Source organism: Rhinopithecus roxellana, chromosome 15, assembly GCF_007565055.1.
Source record: "Rhinopithecus roxellana isolate Shanxi Qingling chromosome 15, ASM756505v1, whole genome shotgun sequence".
NCBI lineage: Eukaryota > Metazoa > Chordata > Mammalia > Primates > Cercopithecidae > Rhinopithecus > Rhinopithecus roxellana.
In genome coordinates, this window is record NC_044563.1 from 95,197,574 (window position 1) to 95,213,494 (window position 15,921).

Below are 15,921 nucleotides of genomic sequence, written 5' to 3' on the forward strand. Positions count from 1 at the left end.
ATACACAATATGGAATAGTGCTCAGACATTGGAAAGAATGTTTTAGGATTTTGCTGGATGACTTGAAAGATTTCAAAGTTAAGTAAGAAAATAAAAATGCAGCAAGATGTGTATATATTATGGTCATATTTACAAAACAAGCAATAGGTCAGAAAACCTTATAAATGTATATATACTTAGATAAAAGTGTGTAAGAATGCATGAGTGTGGAGAAAAATATAAAATGATTCTTACTAGGTTAAAGTTAGTTGGCTGAGGTTGGCAGGGGTGGGCAAATATAAGGGGATGATAATAAGATGCAGAAAATTAGAAGTTGTCTGCAATCAAAGAGTACATGAGATGTGATTCTACTTAATGTAAAATTAAATATGTTTTCATAAGGATATATTGGCAGTAGGGTGCTGTGATTTTGGATTTAATGGGTTTCTCTTCTCTGTGTGTGTGTGTGTCTGTATACATAGTATACATAAACATATACGCATGTGTTTACATACATATGTGTTCACCTACATAGGCATATATATGTATACGTTCAAATTATCTGCAAAATGTAATAGCTATTTTCATGAAGGGAGGCAGAGACAGAAAAATCATTGGTTATTTTTTAAACATGATTTAAAAAGCATTTCCTAAAAGAATCATATGTTCAATTTCACAATTAAACATAAGACTTGTGGTTAAAAATTACATTTAAAAGCCTGTATATTTTAGAAAGTCCTCCTCCTCCTCATTAAATAACTGTAAACATGAAGACATGATTTTTTAACCTTGATAACTGGAGTCTGCCTTATAATTTCAACCCTACTTGATACCTTTGCTTCACCAGGCTGGCCTCATTGGTGCCCTTTATTTGCTATACTGACTCAGAATAAAAGCCAGGTCCCCATCTTGTCCAATACAGCCCTATAGGATCTACTCCCCTAATCCCCACCTCATTGCTCTCAACTCATCTTCCACCCCAGTTGACTCTTCCTGTGCTACTCTGGCCTCCTTGCTATTCCTCACACATCTCAGGACAATTCTGCCTCCAGAGCCTTTGCACTTGCTGATCTCTCTCCTTGGAGCAATTTGCCCTCAAATATCCACATGGCATCCTTCCTCGTGTGCTTCAAGTCCTTGCATAGGTGTCTCTTTCTCAGTGAGCCTCCTCTGATCCTCTTATTTTAAATTGCGAGGTCTACTCCCCCATCCACCCTTAACACTCTCTAGCCTTCTTTCATGTTCTCTTTTCCTTCCTAGCACTTGCTACTTGCAACATACATTGCTCATTTATTTTGAAAATTGACTGTTCTCTCACTTGAATGTAACATTCGCTAGAGAAGTGATTATTTGTTTGCTGCTACAGTCTAGGTCTTAGAACAATACTTGACATGTTGTAGGTACTGATGTTTTTAGATGAGTGAATGAGCTGGTGACAGGTGAAGAATGTTTGAGGCAGGTAAGATCAGTGGCAGAAAGACTAATCAGAATACTGTGTCAAGCCAAAGACAAAAGAACTTGCGCTCAGCCTTAGTCATTAGCTATGCATGTCTTCTGTTGTGAAATGATGGTGAAATTTGTTATGGTCTTTTTAGTTTAGTTTTGTTTTTAAGCTTTACTTTTAATTGACACATAACAATTGTCTTTTAACTTCTCGTAAGTTTATCTTGATTCTTTAGGCAGATCAAAAGCTTTTTGAGAGTGGAGGCTTGATATCTTCGTATCTGCTTTTCCCACAGTGCCTGGCACTTATATGAAATATAAGGGACCCAACAAATGTACGATGCTTTGTCAATGATCTGATATTACTTTTACTTGACTCAGTGAATTTTAGACTGCATTTTTTAGAAACTAATCTACGTTCTCATGCTGTTGTACTAAATAAAGTTAATTTTGTTCCATTACAAAAGTAATATATATGCTCACTATAGAAAATTTGGAAACTAGAGAAAAGTTAAAAAAAATGAAAAAGACTTTAGTTATATTACCCATTAAGAGCCTTTAGCATTGTAATGTGTTTCCTTTAAATATTTTTCCCAGATGGAGCTTTCTAACATTATTGTAATAATTGTGTGTTTACATTTCCATTTTTGCATACTGCATTCCCCACTTTATTAGCACACACATTTTTCTTAGCTATAAACTTTTGGAAAGCATCATTTTAAACAAATTCATACTACATAATCATAGCTATACTATAGCTCACTTAGCATAACCGTTATTTGATATTTAGGGTATTTCCGTTAACTTTTTTTTGAGAGATGGGATCTTGCTATATTGCCCAGGCTGGTCTTGAACTCCTGGCCTCAAGCAATACTCCTGCCTCACCCTTCCATTTCCCTCTTATTGTAAAGATCATTGGCTACTCTGTCAGACATAATTGCCTGTTGCTTATTAGTCTGGTCATCTGCCCTTAAAACTTTGTGCTTCAGACTTATCTGTAAGATGAAGAGAATGAGAAAGGACTGAGAATATCAAGATGCATGAATAGGAGAGACACTGCTAAGCATTTAATAGGTGCTTAGTAAATATCAGATGGCCTGGAATTGAGACCTTTGGAAATCATGGGGTGTTGATAATTATCGTGGTGCTGTTTCCTGGTTGCAGACTGCACCTGATGCAGGTGGACTCAGTCCAGCGCTGGATGGAAGATCTGAAGCTCATGACCGAGTGCGAGTGCATGTGCATCCTGCAGGCGAAGCCCATCAGCCTGGAAGAGGATGCACAGGGTGACCTTATCCTGGCAGGTGGCCCTGGCCCTGGAGACCCCCTGCAGCTGCTGCTTAGACGGGGTTGGGTCATCAGCACAGAGCTGCGCAGGATTGGGCAGAAGCTGGCCCAGGACCGCTGGGCACGGGTGCACAGCATGAGTGTGCGTCTGACCTGCCATGCCCGCTCCATGGTCAGCGAGTACAGTGCTGTCAGCAGGAACTCCTCAAAGGAAATGGGCCAGGTCAGCTGCCCTGGGATAGGAGTGGGCGGGAACTGGAAGTCAAGATGCTTTAGAGAAGAGTGGGTTTGAATCATGTGTTGTCTGAACCTTTTTTGCTCCAGAGGCCTTTCTCCCCTTCCAGTAGAGGAGGAAAGAAAGAGAGTAGAACCTTTACTGAGTGCCTACTATGTGGTGGACATTGTGCTAGGTGTTTTTTTTTTTTTTTTTTTTACATGTATCTCATTTAACCTGCACAACCTGTGAGGTAGGTGCCACTACTTTGAGAAACTGTGCAGTGGTTAAATTTATTGACTTTAATGCCAGATGGCTTGGGTTGAAATGTCAGCTCTGCTATGTGGACCTTGGCAAGTTGCTTAACTTCTCTGTGTCCCAGTTCCTTCATCCTAAAAGGTATAATAATATAATTTATTTTATAAAGTTGTTGTGAAGACTAGATTAATTGTTACATGCAAAACACTTAAAGCAATTGATTAAAAATGTTAGTATTATCTTTATTTTATAGAGGAAACAGGAGTTCTAGGAGGCCAAATTATTTATTTAAAGTTACACAGTGAATGGTATAATAAGTAGGGTCCAATCTAAGCTTTTCTGATTCCACAGCCCATGACTTTGAATCTTCTTCTCAAAGCCCAAAGTGAACCATTAAAAATCTCCCTTGTTATTAATTCTCTTTCATCATTCTCATTTCACCTTAGTGCTTTGCCCTTTGCCTCAAACTTTCTCTTCCTCAGCTTTGCAGGCATTAAAACTTCTCTTCATTCTTCAAAGCCCAGCTTAAATGCCCCTTCTTTCTTGAAGCTTCCCAGCTTCCTCAGCATAAATAATTGCTCAGTTTCATATTCTTATACTCCCGAAGCAGCCTACCGTGATCTCTTTCGCCACCTGTATCACACTGTGTTATATTTTAAGCGCCTGTTCCCCAAGTCACGTTACTTGATTCTTCATTTTTAAGCCCGAGTGCTCAGCATAGCAGTTGGTCCTCAGTTAATGCTTACTGAGTTAAATAAAATGGACTTATTTTTTTACAGATTGAGAAACTGCTAATGGAGAAATGCTCAGAACTCTTGGCAGTCACAGAGAGGTAAATTTGGACCCTGGATCTCCCAGGGTCTGCCCGCCTGACCTCTGGCAGGAGAAGGGGCTGGTAGCTTCTCCCAGAGGGAGAATGGGAAATGGGAGGCCTGGTGGTGGTTTCAGAGTTTTCTTTTTCTGACTTTTGTCAGAAATCTTAAAATATTCTCTTGAAATTTTCTGCCCCATATTCAGGCCCTAGGGATAGGGTGACAGGCAGAGGAGAGGCCTGGGCATAGAAAAAAAGAGGATTTTCTAGGAGTTGGTAACAAAGAAAAGGTTTTCCACAGCTTTGGGAAGACTCACAGGTCCCCAAAGTCAAGGCAAGGTGAAAGCAGATACTCACACCCTTACACAGACATACACATAGACTTCAATGCCCACAGACACTCACTTTCTCATATACAGATATATAAACACATGCTTGGACCAGCACAGAAATACACTCACACCCTCTCCTCCATATTTCACACACATAAATATCCATATGTTTATACTCAGATATGTACACAAACTCAGCCTCACATGTATGCACACCCAGGTGTGTGTTGTTGACATTTTTCTTCACCCTTCCCAGAGCCTGTATCCTGAAGATAAAACCTGAGCTCCCTGAGGTCTTTTGCTTTCCTGGGTGGAACACTGTCAGGCCACAGGGGTAAATTTGAACCTGATCACCCTCTGTTTTTCTTGTCTGGGAAGAAAATTCTCAAGACTTTCTGCACACTCTAGGCAGCCATTTCTTAAAGGGCCACAGGCATTGCCATCCACCTTTACAGAGCTCACTAGCAATACCTGGCACTTGGCACCTCTCTTGGAAGCTTTTTGCCCCTCCATCTCCCACCTCAACGTCACAGACAAGATAGACCCTGGCTGCAGTGATGGCAGATTCTGCAGGGAGAAGCCCAGAGGTATACATTTTCCACATTCTGGTGGCCTTTCTTCCTGGTGATGTGGACTGGTAGTCCTCATCTCAGGCCAGCACATCTCTGTACACTAAGAGACCAGGCGGCGAGCCAGCTGTGGAATATTCTATCTCTGACTCCCAGTTGCCGATGTCTTCACCACACACCAGGCTTGGAGCAGGTCCAGCTCTGGCCCCTGCAACATTTCTGGGCTGACCACATGCCCCTTCCATTGGCCCACCCCATGGTTTCTTCTCTTCAGGTGCCTTCAGGTTGAGAATGAGCATGTCCTGAAGTCAATGAAGGCCTGCGTGAGTGAGACCCTGAGCATGCTGGGCCAGCACTTTGGCCAGCTGCTGGAGCTGGCCCTGACACGGGAGGTTCAGGTCAGTGCAGGCTGGGCTGCGGGAAGGGGTGCTTGTGTGGACCCTTGGAGGAAAGGAGAGAAAGAGAGGCTGAGCCAGGCTTGGGGAAGATACTGATGTGGACTTTAGTGGGAAACATCCTACTCAAACCACCAAAGTCAACTCCAGCATTTGTGAAACAAAACTGTCAGAGCTAGCCTGAGGCTTCCCAAGCACCTAACCCAACTCTGCATTTTCCAGCTGTGAAAACTGGAGCCCAGAGTGGGGAGAAGCTTATCCAAGGTCACACAGCAAGATGGTGGTAGAGCCCAGCATCTCCCAATTACACTTTCAGTATTACTCCCACCACCCTCAATCTTCTCTGTTGAGTTAATGTTCACAGTGTACACAATGGGTCCTTACTATCCTGAAAGAATTGAGGCACCTGCAGGGAATAAGCCAATTCTAGAAATCCTGACAACAAAGAAGAATCTAGAAAGATCATATAGTCTAACCCCTGCCTCTAGGCAGGCTTGTGCTTGATTCCAGAAAGAGGGAGGGATTTGAAGCCTGAAGTATCTACTTTCAAACTGGTTCACCGTGGAGCCTTGGTTAAGTTCCTGAACCTCTCTTAGCCTCTTTTTCCTCCTGTATAAATTGTTAAACCTTCTCCAGAAGAAAATTTTGAGTACTAAGCAAAGGCATATGGAAGGTGTTTAGCACATAGTGTGGGTTAAATACATGTTATTTCCCTCCCTTGCCCTTTGCTATTTTAAAAACCTCCCAGTAAAGCAGATTCCATAAGGTTTCCATTATGAAAGGTATTTATGGTTATTTATAGTTACAGAAATATTGTGTTACATATTTGCCATTCTTTTCCCACCACCAAATAAAAGCCTACCACAAATAACAAATCTCTTTCCATGTCGGCTCCTCTCCAAATTCAGCCTCTCTGCTGAGCCCAGGGTTTGCTTTCTCTCCTTCCTGAGTGTTTGGCTGGTTTGGTGCAGGCCCTTCTGACTTGACTCACATGCTGGTCCTGCCTCATCCTCACTCCTCCCACAGGCCCCCATGTCAGGGCAGCTGGCCCTGAGTATTATCATCCCCCACCCCAACCACAGGAAGGTCCTCAAGGGCCACTCTCCATGTCTTGACAGGGACAAAGGGAAGGAAGGGCCACAGGCTGGGGTGCTGGGTTAGGCACCTGGAGCTGATGAGCCATAGCTGACAATCACATGCAGGGGCAGGCAGTGATCAACCATCAAGTCCAGAGGGACGCAAGGGACACAGGGACCAAAATGGGCAAAAAGGTCGAGGGAGTGACGAGCAAGAAATATTGGAGTTAGTGGTGGGGAGGGAGACCTGGAGCAACTTCTGAGCAGGGGTACAGGTGCTGGCTGTTGCTTTTTATGCCATTTTTGTGCCCACTTTCCTGGAAGTACCAGGTTCAATTAAAAGGGCTGAAAAGGGCCGGGTGTGGTGGCTCATGCCTATAATCCCAGCACTTTGGGAGGCTGAGGCGGGCGGATCACGAGGTCAGGAGTCAAGACCATCCTGGCTAACCTGGTGAAGCCCCCTCTCTACTGAAAATACAAAAAACATTAGCCGGGCATGGTGGCAGGCACCTGTAGTCTCAGCTACTCAGGAGGCTGAGGCAGGAGAATTGTGTGAACCCGGGAGTTGGAGGAGGCAGAGCTTGCAGAGAGCCGAGATCATACCACTGTACTCCAGCCTGGGTGACAAAGGGAGACTCGTCTGAAAAAAACAAACAAAACAGACAAACAAACAAACAAAAAGGGCTGAAAAGGCGATGTTAAGCTGAACTGTGAATGAAAGCCAGTTGGGTTTGGAACTAGTCATCAGTGTTTTCTATGAGGCAGCAAAGAGGCAGGATACCTTTGATGCTTTAGGTCAGAAGAGCCTGGGAAAAGCTCCCTGGGCTTGCTTGGAGTCTACTTCCCTGGCCTTTGGGCTGTATAGTTGGATCCATTCTGCTATTCCTTCATTCTGACCATATTCAGGGTGAAATTCCTGATCTGGTGCTTCTACTTTCCCAGCTGTCCCCTGCTCTAATGCCAGGTCTGACCACCTGGTTCATTGATGCCTGGCCTGTAAGCTGAGCAGACCAGCTCCTGCTTTGTTAGAATGGGTTCCTTATTGGTCTTCCACCCTGGTAGGAGTAGGGGAGTGGGGGTGTGTGGCCACAGAGTGTTGTCCTCCATTCATCTGCATATTAGTTTTCTTCCTGATAACCCCCTTTCCTGGTGCTTTCCCCCTTCCCTGCCAGCGTGTCCCATGTCCCTCTTAAGGGCTGAGTCTACCATGCTCATAATATATTTTTGGCTGATCTTTGGCTTCTTTTTACATTACAAAGTTTCCATACAGGACAGCAGTGACATCAGGAGATATATTGGCTGAAGACAGGGTAATTTGTGTTCAGTGTTGTAAGCATGTGTTTCTTAAACTAGTGACTCAAATATTGTTCCTTAGGATGTTAGTAATTATACCAGGATCTTACATTTGTACGGTCTTGATGTAAATGAAATCAAATCTATTTCTTTACATCAAAATTTGTCTTATGATGTGCCATTCTGCTTTGCAAATCTTCCAGAAGGTCCTCATGCACTTACAGTATTTCTTGTCTGAACTGCAGCTTCCATAGGCAGGGATTTTGGTTTGTTTTGCTCATTCATATATCTCTAATGACCAGAACAGTATCTGTTATAGAATGTTAAGCAACATATTCCCAACTTTCAGGGTCACAGACTTAAAAAATATTATTAAAGCACCTATTTACTTCTTCTGAGATGCTGGTGTTTTAGGAAATGCAATTCAGGAAACATTCTTTTAGCACTAAGAAGTCGTGTGGGCTCGAGCAGAGGAACAAATCTCCCCACCCCCTTCAACCCCAGGGGCTCTTTGTACCCCTTCAATTGTGGTTGGGAAAGACTGGTACAAATTGAGAAGTCCTGAAGGAACCTCCCATTGTTGTACAGACAGCCTGGACTACGGCTGCTGAAGGAAACCCAGCTCCCCACAAACTGGAATGAGGCCCTCCTTGCTGAGATGAACAAAATATGAAAATTGAAGCGATTGTATCAACCTAAGAATCTGGGACTTTTGATTATTCCTAGAGGAAAAGAATTTAAGTTTTTTCTTTTACTTTGTTTTTTCCCAGGGAACTTTAAAATGGGATAGGAGCATGTTAAAATTTTGGAAATATTTATGTTTGTCATCTGACAAGTATGTTTGGATTATCTTTATATTGCCATTTAATCTCATTGCAGCTTCTACTTACCTATATTGGGCAACATGGCTGAGCAAAATTTGCTCAGCGGGAGAGTGGGAAATATAATAGGAAGCAAATTTCAATCCTTTTGCTTTTAGGAATAATCCAAAGTCCTAAATTCTTAGGTTAGTACAATCTCTTCAACTTTCATACTCTGTTCATCTCAGCCAGGAGGACCTCATTCCGGTGTGTGGGGAGTTGAGTTTCCTTCAGTAGCTGTAGTCCAGGCTGTCTCTTCAATAATGGGAGGGGTTCCTTCAGGACTTCTCAATTTGTACTAGTCTTTCCCAACCATAATTAAAAGGGTTCAAAAAGCCCTTAATACTGGATACATAATACTATCACAGCACTACACATATATTCTCAGAAAGTTAAAATAAGCCAATCCTCAATTTCCATAGAACTCCAGGAACTTCAGACAACCTGCTGTCCCAGGATGCCATCCTTAGTGTTGCCAAAGGCCTTAACAGATACATGTTCATCTGTAGCCAATTAAAAAAAAAAAAAGGATGAGTGACTCAGACGGTCTGGCTGGCAGCCTTGGTAGGATGTCAGTCAGTTTATTTCAGTTGTCTATAGTCTATAAAGATTTGTGAACATACACCCACTGGGGGAAAAAAGTCCACCACAGGTTAATTGTGGTACTATGTTTACCATATACGGGGGGAAAAATGCCTCCTTTCTCATTGATGGGCATTTGAACCATTTTCCTTTTCCTGCAAAGTCAGGCATTTGCAGCTTCTTTACTAGGACTTGCTTGATTTGCATTCTTTCCCATTCAGCATATTTAAAACATCTTAATTTCTAGCTCCCTGAAAACACTGTTTCTGCCACTCCAGCATGCATTGATTTGGGCTTCCCGAAGTGACAGACCAGTAGTCTTCAAACCATTTCAAATGTACCACATTCCCCAGGTTCCCAAAGATTTCCCAGGAGAAATGCAAGCACATATAGTTTTAAGGAAATCTTATTTCCAGATCTTCAATTTTCATTTGTTTTCTTTCTTAAAAATGATCTTCCCAATGATATACTGAGTTTTTTATAGGCTTTCTATTATTTTCCAAAAGGCACACTCTTCACCCATCCCAAATTTTGCAGTATATTGCCTTGCCATGCAAAAATCTTGGTATGGGAGTGGAGAATCAAGCAAAGGAAAAGCCTTCATTCATGAACCATTAAGACCCTTAGGCTTCCATTAATTATTTCCATGCTTTATACATATTTATATTGAATGTGCCATTAGAAATTGTGTATTTTGGCCGGGCGTGGTGACTTATGCCTGTAATCCCAGCATTTTGGGAGACCTGAGGTCGGGAGTTCGAGACCACCCTGACCAACATAAAGAAACCCTGTCTCTACTAAAAATATAAAAAAATTAGTCAGGCATGGTGGCATATGCTTGTAATCCCAGCTACTTGAGAGGCTGAGGCAGGAGAATTGGTTGAACTCGGGAGGCGGAGGTTGCCACAAGCCGAGATTGTGCCATTGCACTCCAGCCTGGGCAACAAGAGCAAAACACCGTCTCAAAAAAAAAAAAAAAAAAAAAATTGTGTATTTTTCCCAATGTGAGCAGTTTCTGAATTCAGATATATTGTAGTGTATGTGTGTGTGTGTGTGTGTGTGTGTGTGTGTGTGTGTGTGTGTATGTGTGTGGTTGGAGGGATGATTATAAAAGTTTTCAATTTATTTTATCCCTTCCATCCATTTATTCTCAAATAGTGCATGGTTCTTGAGGGACATTCTCCTTAAACCAAAGCAAAGAGAGCACTGGTAGGATACATCAAGCACTAAAAATTGTTTTTTTAGGACACATACTAAAATGCAAACAATTCCTCTCAGCTATTTTTCACACTCATCCCGAGGATGTGACATTAGCTGGAAAAAAAGTATCTTTGAAGAGCCAAAGACTAAAAGTTAATGACACTGATTCTTTTAAATGTAACTGTAATATGCTTTGGAGAACAACCAAAATTTTCAAGGTATATTGGATAAAATACAGATATAAGTTCTACATTTAAAAAAAAATTTGGTGCACATTATTTAACAATTGAAGTCTTTTTGCCAAAATATTTTCTGAAATATTTATGCTACTTTTTATTGCCTGTTAAGAAAAGAAAAAATTAATTGCTAGCAGTTATGCTAATTAGATGTAAGCAGTATATACCTTTCTTTTTCTTTAAATACATAGAAAAATTTGATGATGAGAGCTACTAAAATTAATTGAATTATATATGCTTTTTATTTATTTTTCTTTTTAATTTATTTATTTTTATTATACTTCAAGTTCTAGGGTACATGTGCATAACGTGCAGGTTTGTTACATATGTATACTTGTGCCATGTTGGTGTGCTGCACCCATCAACTCGTCAGCACCCATCAATTCATCATTTATATCATGTATAACTCCCCAATGCAATCCCTCCCCCCTCCCCCCTCCCCATGATAGGCCCCAGTGTGTGATGTTCCCTTTCCCGAGTCCAAGTGATCTCATTGTTCAGTTCCCACCTATGAGTGAGAACATGCGGTGTTTGGTTTTCTCTTCTTGTGATAGTTTGCTAAGAATGATGGTTTCCAGCTGCATCCTATATATGCTTTTTAAATTCTCAGTTCTTATTTATTCCCTAAAGACACCAAAGTTTAATACATATGTACCTATTTACTAAAGGAATACTGTGCTTTTTAAATCATATTCTTAGATTTGTTATTAACTTAGAATGTTTGCTATATATTACTTTGCATTATTACAAAGCCAGTAAATTATTTTATCTTGGTTTTATAACATATACAAATAAATCAAATTTTATTTTAGGTCTGATTTATTTTAATATTTACAGTTTTGGGATTTTTTTCCCGTAGAGAATGATCTTCATAATTATTTGTCAGTAGGTTTTTGCATTTCTTGAAATACATATAGAAATATTTCTTTCTTTCTTTCTTTTTTTTTTTGAGACGGAGTCTTGCTCTGTCGCCCAGGCTGGAGTGCAGTGGCCGGATCTCAGCTCACTGCAAGCTCCGCCTCCCGGGTTCACGCCATTCTCCTGCCTCAGCCTCCTGAGTAGCTGGGACTACAGGCGCCCGCCACCTCGCCCGGCTAGTTTTTTGTATTTTTTAGTAGAGACGGGGTTTCACTGTGTTAGCCAGGATGGTCTTGATCTCCTGACCTCGTGATCCGCCCGTCTCGGCCTCCCAAAGTGCTGGGATTACAGACTTGAGCCACCGCGCCCGGCCGAAATATTTCTTTTTTTTTGTTTTGTTTTGTTTGAGACGGAGTCTCGCTCTGTCACCGGGCTGGAGTGCAGTGGCGGAATCTCGGCTTACTGCAGCCTCCGCCTCTTAGGTTCAAGCAATTCCCCTGTCTTAGCCTCCCAGGTACCTGGGACTACAGGGCACCACCACATCTAGCTAATTTTTGTATTTTTAGTAGAGACGGGGTTTCACCATGTTGGCCAGGGTGGTCTTGATCTTTAGACCTCGTGATCCACCTGCCTCGGCCTCCCCAAGTGCTGGGATTACTGGCATGAGCCACCACGCCTGGCGAAACATTTCTTAAATAGAAATGAAGTCAGGTCTTTATTGAGAAAAAGTTAACTCTGACTTGGCTGATTGGGTTGACTAAAAGGACTGTCTTTGCCAATTAGGTTATAGGTTGGGTATTTTTCATAAATGAAGTAAGTGAAAGCTGGAGCTTCAAGCTTTCAACAAAACATATTTGAAGAACAAAAATATTTTATAAAAATTGTATTGGCAATGAAATAAATACTACTTTGATTTTCCCAATCCTTTCCAAATAATTTGGGTGACTCAAGGTGCTCTTAAGTGAAAAAGTAATGGTTGTAATTAATAGTTATTTGATAGGTCTTGGAGAAGTACTTTTGGAATTTTTCCCAGAAATTGAGAAAGTAAATGAACACCTCTAATGATTGGGTAGCAAATGCTTTTGCAAGTCAAATCTTTTCCAATTCTTTGCTTTTGTCAATTTAGAAGAGGATCACTTTAGAGGAGTTATCAACTGCCAGATTATTAAAGATAGTGTTTGATGATAGATTGCTATGTGATTACATAAGTTAGAAGGTGACTCAAGAGATAAAGCACTGTAGTACACAAGCTCCTCTCATTCCCCTCTATTGATTTATGGGAACAAGATTTTCTGGAGTTTACATCTAAAAATATAGCATTAAGTCAATATTCAATCATTGATACATAAATGAATTATCCTAAAAATGATAAAAAGCCTCATTCATCTCATTTAGAGATATATTTATTTTAAAAATAAAATTTTTATAACTTACAATTATTTATCAAGACTTATAATATATTTATTCCACTTGACCAGTTGGGCTGATAATAATCCTCAACCAAGAAAAGATTTTTTTTTCTTAACAAGGAGCTTGATAGTAACAGGAAATAACATTTCAAATTTTAATGATAAGTGTGATAAGGGTGATCAATAAAACACTTTAAAACTTAAATATATTACATTAAATTCTGAAGGAAAATTGAAATGGGAATACAAATTTAATGAAAGATGCAGAATGTTAAAAAAGAGATTATTCATGTATTTTTAAGTGAAAGATGATGGTATCAAGTTGTTTTGGTATTTAGAATCTATTGAATACATTTGAAAGAGTGATGTAATAATTTTTTTTACATCAACATTGCAATTTTCTGGAAATCACATTCTTTCCAACTTTGTTTTTTAAACTTATGATAAAAAAAAATTAGCTGTCAAATTAAAAATGTGCAAGGGGTCATATATTATTCAAAATGTTTTTAGGGTGAAATGAGAAAAAATTATTTTGACATAAGATATGCAAGTGCTTCTCTTCTAGTTCTGTATCATGAGGGCTATTGTCTCCTCCTCTTACTAGAGGTTTGCTTAAACTTTTGATCCCTATCTGCTGGAAGGACTTTCCATTTGGTTTCCACATTTGCTGCATTTGAACATCATCCTCAGCAGATACCTGAACTGAGGTCACTCTTGATGTTCCCGAATTCTGAGTACATGAGGGTCGCTACCTCTGCCAGGGGCTTCTCAGAATAGCATCTTCCTATAGATTTTGAATATACCAGTTTTTAATAGTATTTCTCTCTGCTACTTTTTTTTTTTTTTTTTTTTTTTTTGCAGTAATGAACTCTGCCCCCAGTATTCTCTTTCCCTCTGTTAATCCCCCATTCCCTTTAGAGAGACTCATTTGAATTTCTAACTATTTACTCTCCTTCTCATGTGGGTGTCTTTCCTTTTCTAACTCATAGAGTGAATGCAGCATCCGGATCTGAGCTACTTTTCTGTTTTTACTTCCCTTCACTTTCTGACACATTCTTTTGTTTTTCCAACAACCTAATCTAGATGTTGGTATTTCCCTGATTGAGAGAAATGAAATCAATTAAGTTTTGGGTTTGTCAAAATATTTTATTTCTAAGGTATCTTATCCACATTTATGTTCCTAAATTGGATATTCCCACTTAGGAGGTATTTTCCCATCTGACCAACAGCTCATCTAAACCTGGATATAATTATTATTTTGTCTACCTTCTCTTCAGTACATCCAATCTTTCTGTGCCTTCCCTCAGAGTCCTAATTCATGCATTTCTCCAGCATGTTCTGTTAAGACAAAGGAAATACTGCATCCTCACTTCCAAAAACTTTCCCCTGAGATGGTTTATCCAGTAATCTTTCAAATAGTTCATGTTGAGCTCTGTGGTCTTTTCCTGTGTTCCGAACTCTATTATTAAAATATTTTTAAAAAACCCAACAGAAATTACTTTTATTATATTTCATGATTTTAAGGGTCAGTAATTTGGACAGGGCTTGGCTAAGTGATTCTTCCATTCTGTGCAGCAACAACAGATGTGGTATTCAGCTGGCAGATGGCTTGAAGAGTACTAGATAGTGGTATTCACTCACACATATGGTGCCATGGAGGGGATGGCTGGAAGGCTGGCCTCAGCTGAGAGTATTGATAAGGATCCTACACATGGCTTTTCTAGCATCACATTCTCAGTTATCAAACTTCTGATATGGAAGCTCAGTGTTCCCAAAACAGTGTTCCAAGTTCCAAGATGCCTGGATGGAAGTTTCAAGGCTTTTTATGACCTGGCCTTGGAAGTCTTAGGACATTCCTTCTGCCAAATGCTGGCTTCTATTGGTCAAGCAAGGCATTAAGACCAGATTCAAGGGAAAGGGAATTAGAACTCATAGAGAGATGTCTCTGTAAAAGAAGTAGAAAAGAATTTGTAGCCATCTTTAATCTACCCCATCCTGTCAATGCTATCTGCATTTTATGTAACCCCTTTGCACAGATGAGCTACTCTACTACGTCCTACTATGGAGTTTATATCCAAAACTTTAGGGAGAGGTCTCACAATATTTTCCTGGCTCCTTCTGAGGAACTCATGCCAGTTTGCTTTTTGAGAGTTTACCTCCTTTCTGATAGATTTCACTGGGTTGCAGTCTCTCTTTTTCAGATTGACAGACAATGAAAAATACATTTTTTCTTTTCTAATTCCTTATGCAGAGAAGTGAAACTACAAGCATCTCCTTAGCCCCATTTTAATACCTTTTCCTTGATCTTTAAGATCTTATTTTTTTTGTTTGTTTCTTATCTGCCTAGTATGCATTTTAAGAAAATGTTTGTCATTCAGCCTCAGCCTATCTTCTTTTATTTATTTTTTTCAGTCTTTCACCACTCTTCTCATGATATTGAGTGAGGCATATTTTTGAAATTTCTCCAATGTCTTCTTGATTTCCTGAAAAAAAAAAAAAAAAAAAAACACCTTGATTTGTAGAGACTATGTCAGTATGAGGCAGATACTAAGATAGGAGTAGATAGGAAATTCCTATGATGGATGCAGAGAAGGAAGCAGAAGCAGGCATGGAAAGCCATATTGCAGGTCTGACATCTGAGAAAGAAAAGGAGGAAGGAAAAGACTCAGACAGGGAATCAAGCCAAAGTCCCCTGTTGGAGGAGTCCCCTGTCACACAGTCATGCTGTGCTCAGTTATAGCTAGGAGTAGCTTAGGGGAAGTGTGGCCTTGGCAAGAACACAGAGCAGATCCAGAGGGGCAGTTGCAAGGCCCCCACTAACAAGCTTAGGTTACCAACACATAGTGTTAGATACGAAGGGAATGGGAAGCCAGGATGGAGACCCACTCTCCTATTTGGCAAAAACTGCTAATGAGGCTGGACAATAGCCTTGCCTTGAGGCTTCAATCTCCACTAGTCCAGGTGAGGCCCTGCCTACATTGAAGGAGATAGATTTCCTGACCTTCAAAAATTGGACATCGAATTCAGGGGGTCAGGGCCCAGCTCCTCCCTAGACCACATAGGTAACCTTAGTCAAGTCTACATCTGTTTCCTCCACTATGAAATGAAGATTGGACAGA

At 40.5% G+C, this 15,921-nt stretch overlaps 1 protein-coding gene across 2 annotated transcripts in view; it reads left to right on the plus strand.

Moving 5' to 3' along the window:
- The window catches only part of INSC (INSC spindle orientation adaptor protein), a 135,760-nt gene that overhangs the window by 64,498 nt on the left and 55,341 nt on the right, over window positions 1–15,921 (plus strand). For both annotated transcript variants that reach the window (XM_010357099.2, XM_010357101.2), the window contains exons 3-5: window positions 2,587–2,932; window positions 3,961–4,013; window positions 5,168–5,291. In XM_010357099.2, the coding sequence (XP_010355401.1) occupies window positions 2,587–2,932; window positions 3,961–4,013; window positions 5,168–5,291 (523 nt within the window). The remainder of the gene's footprint in view (window positions 1–2,586; window positions 2,933–3,960; window positions 4,014–5,167; window positions 5,292–15,921) is intronic.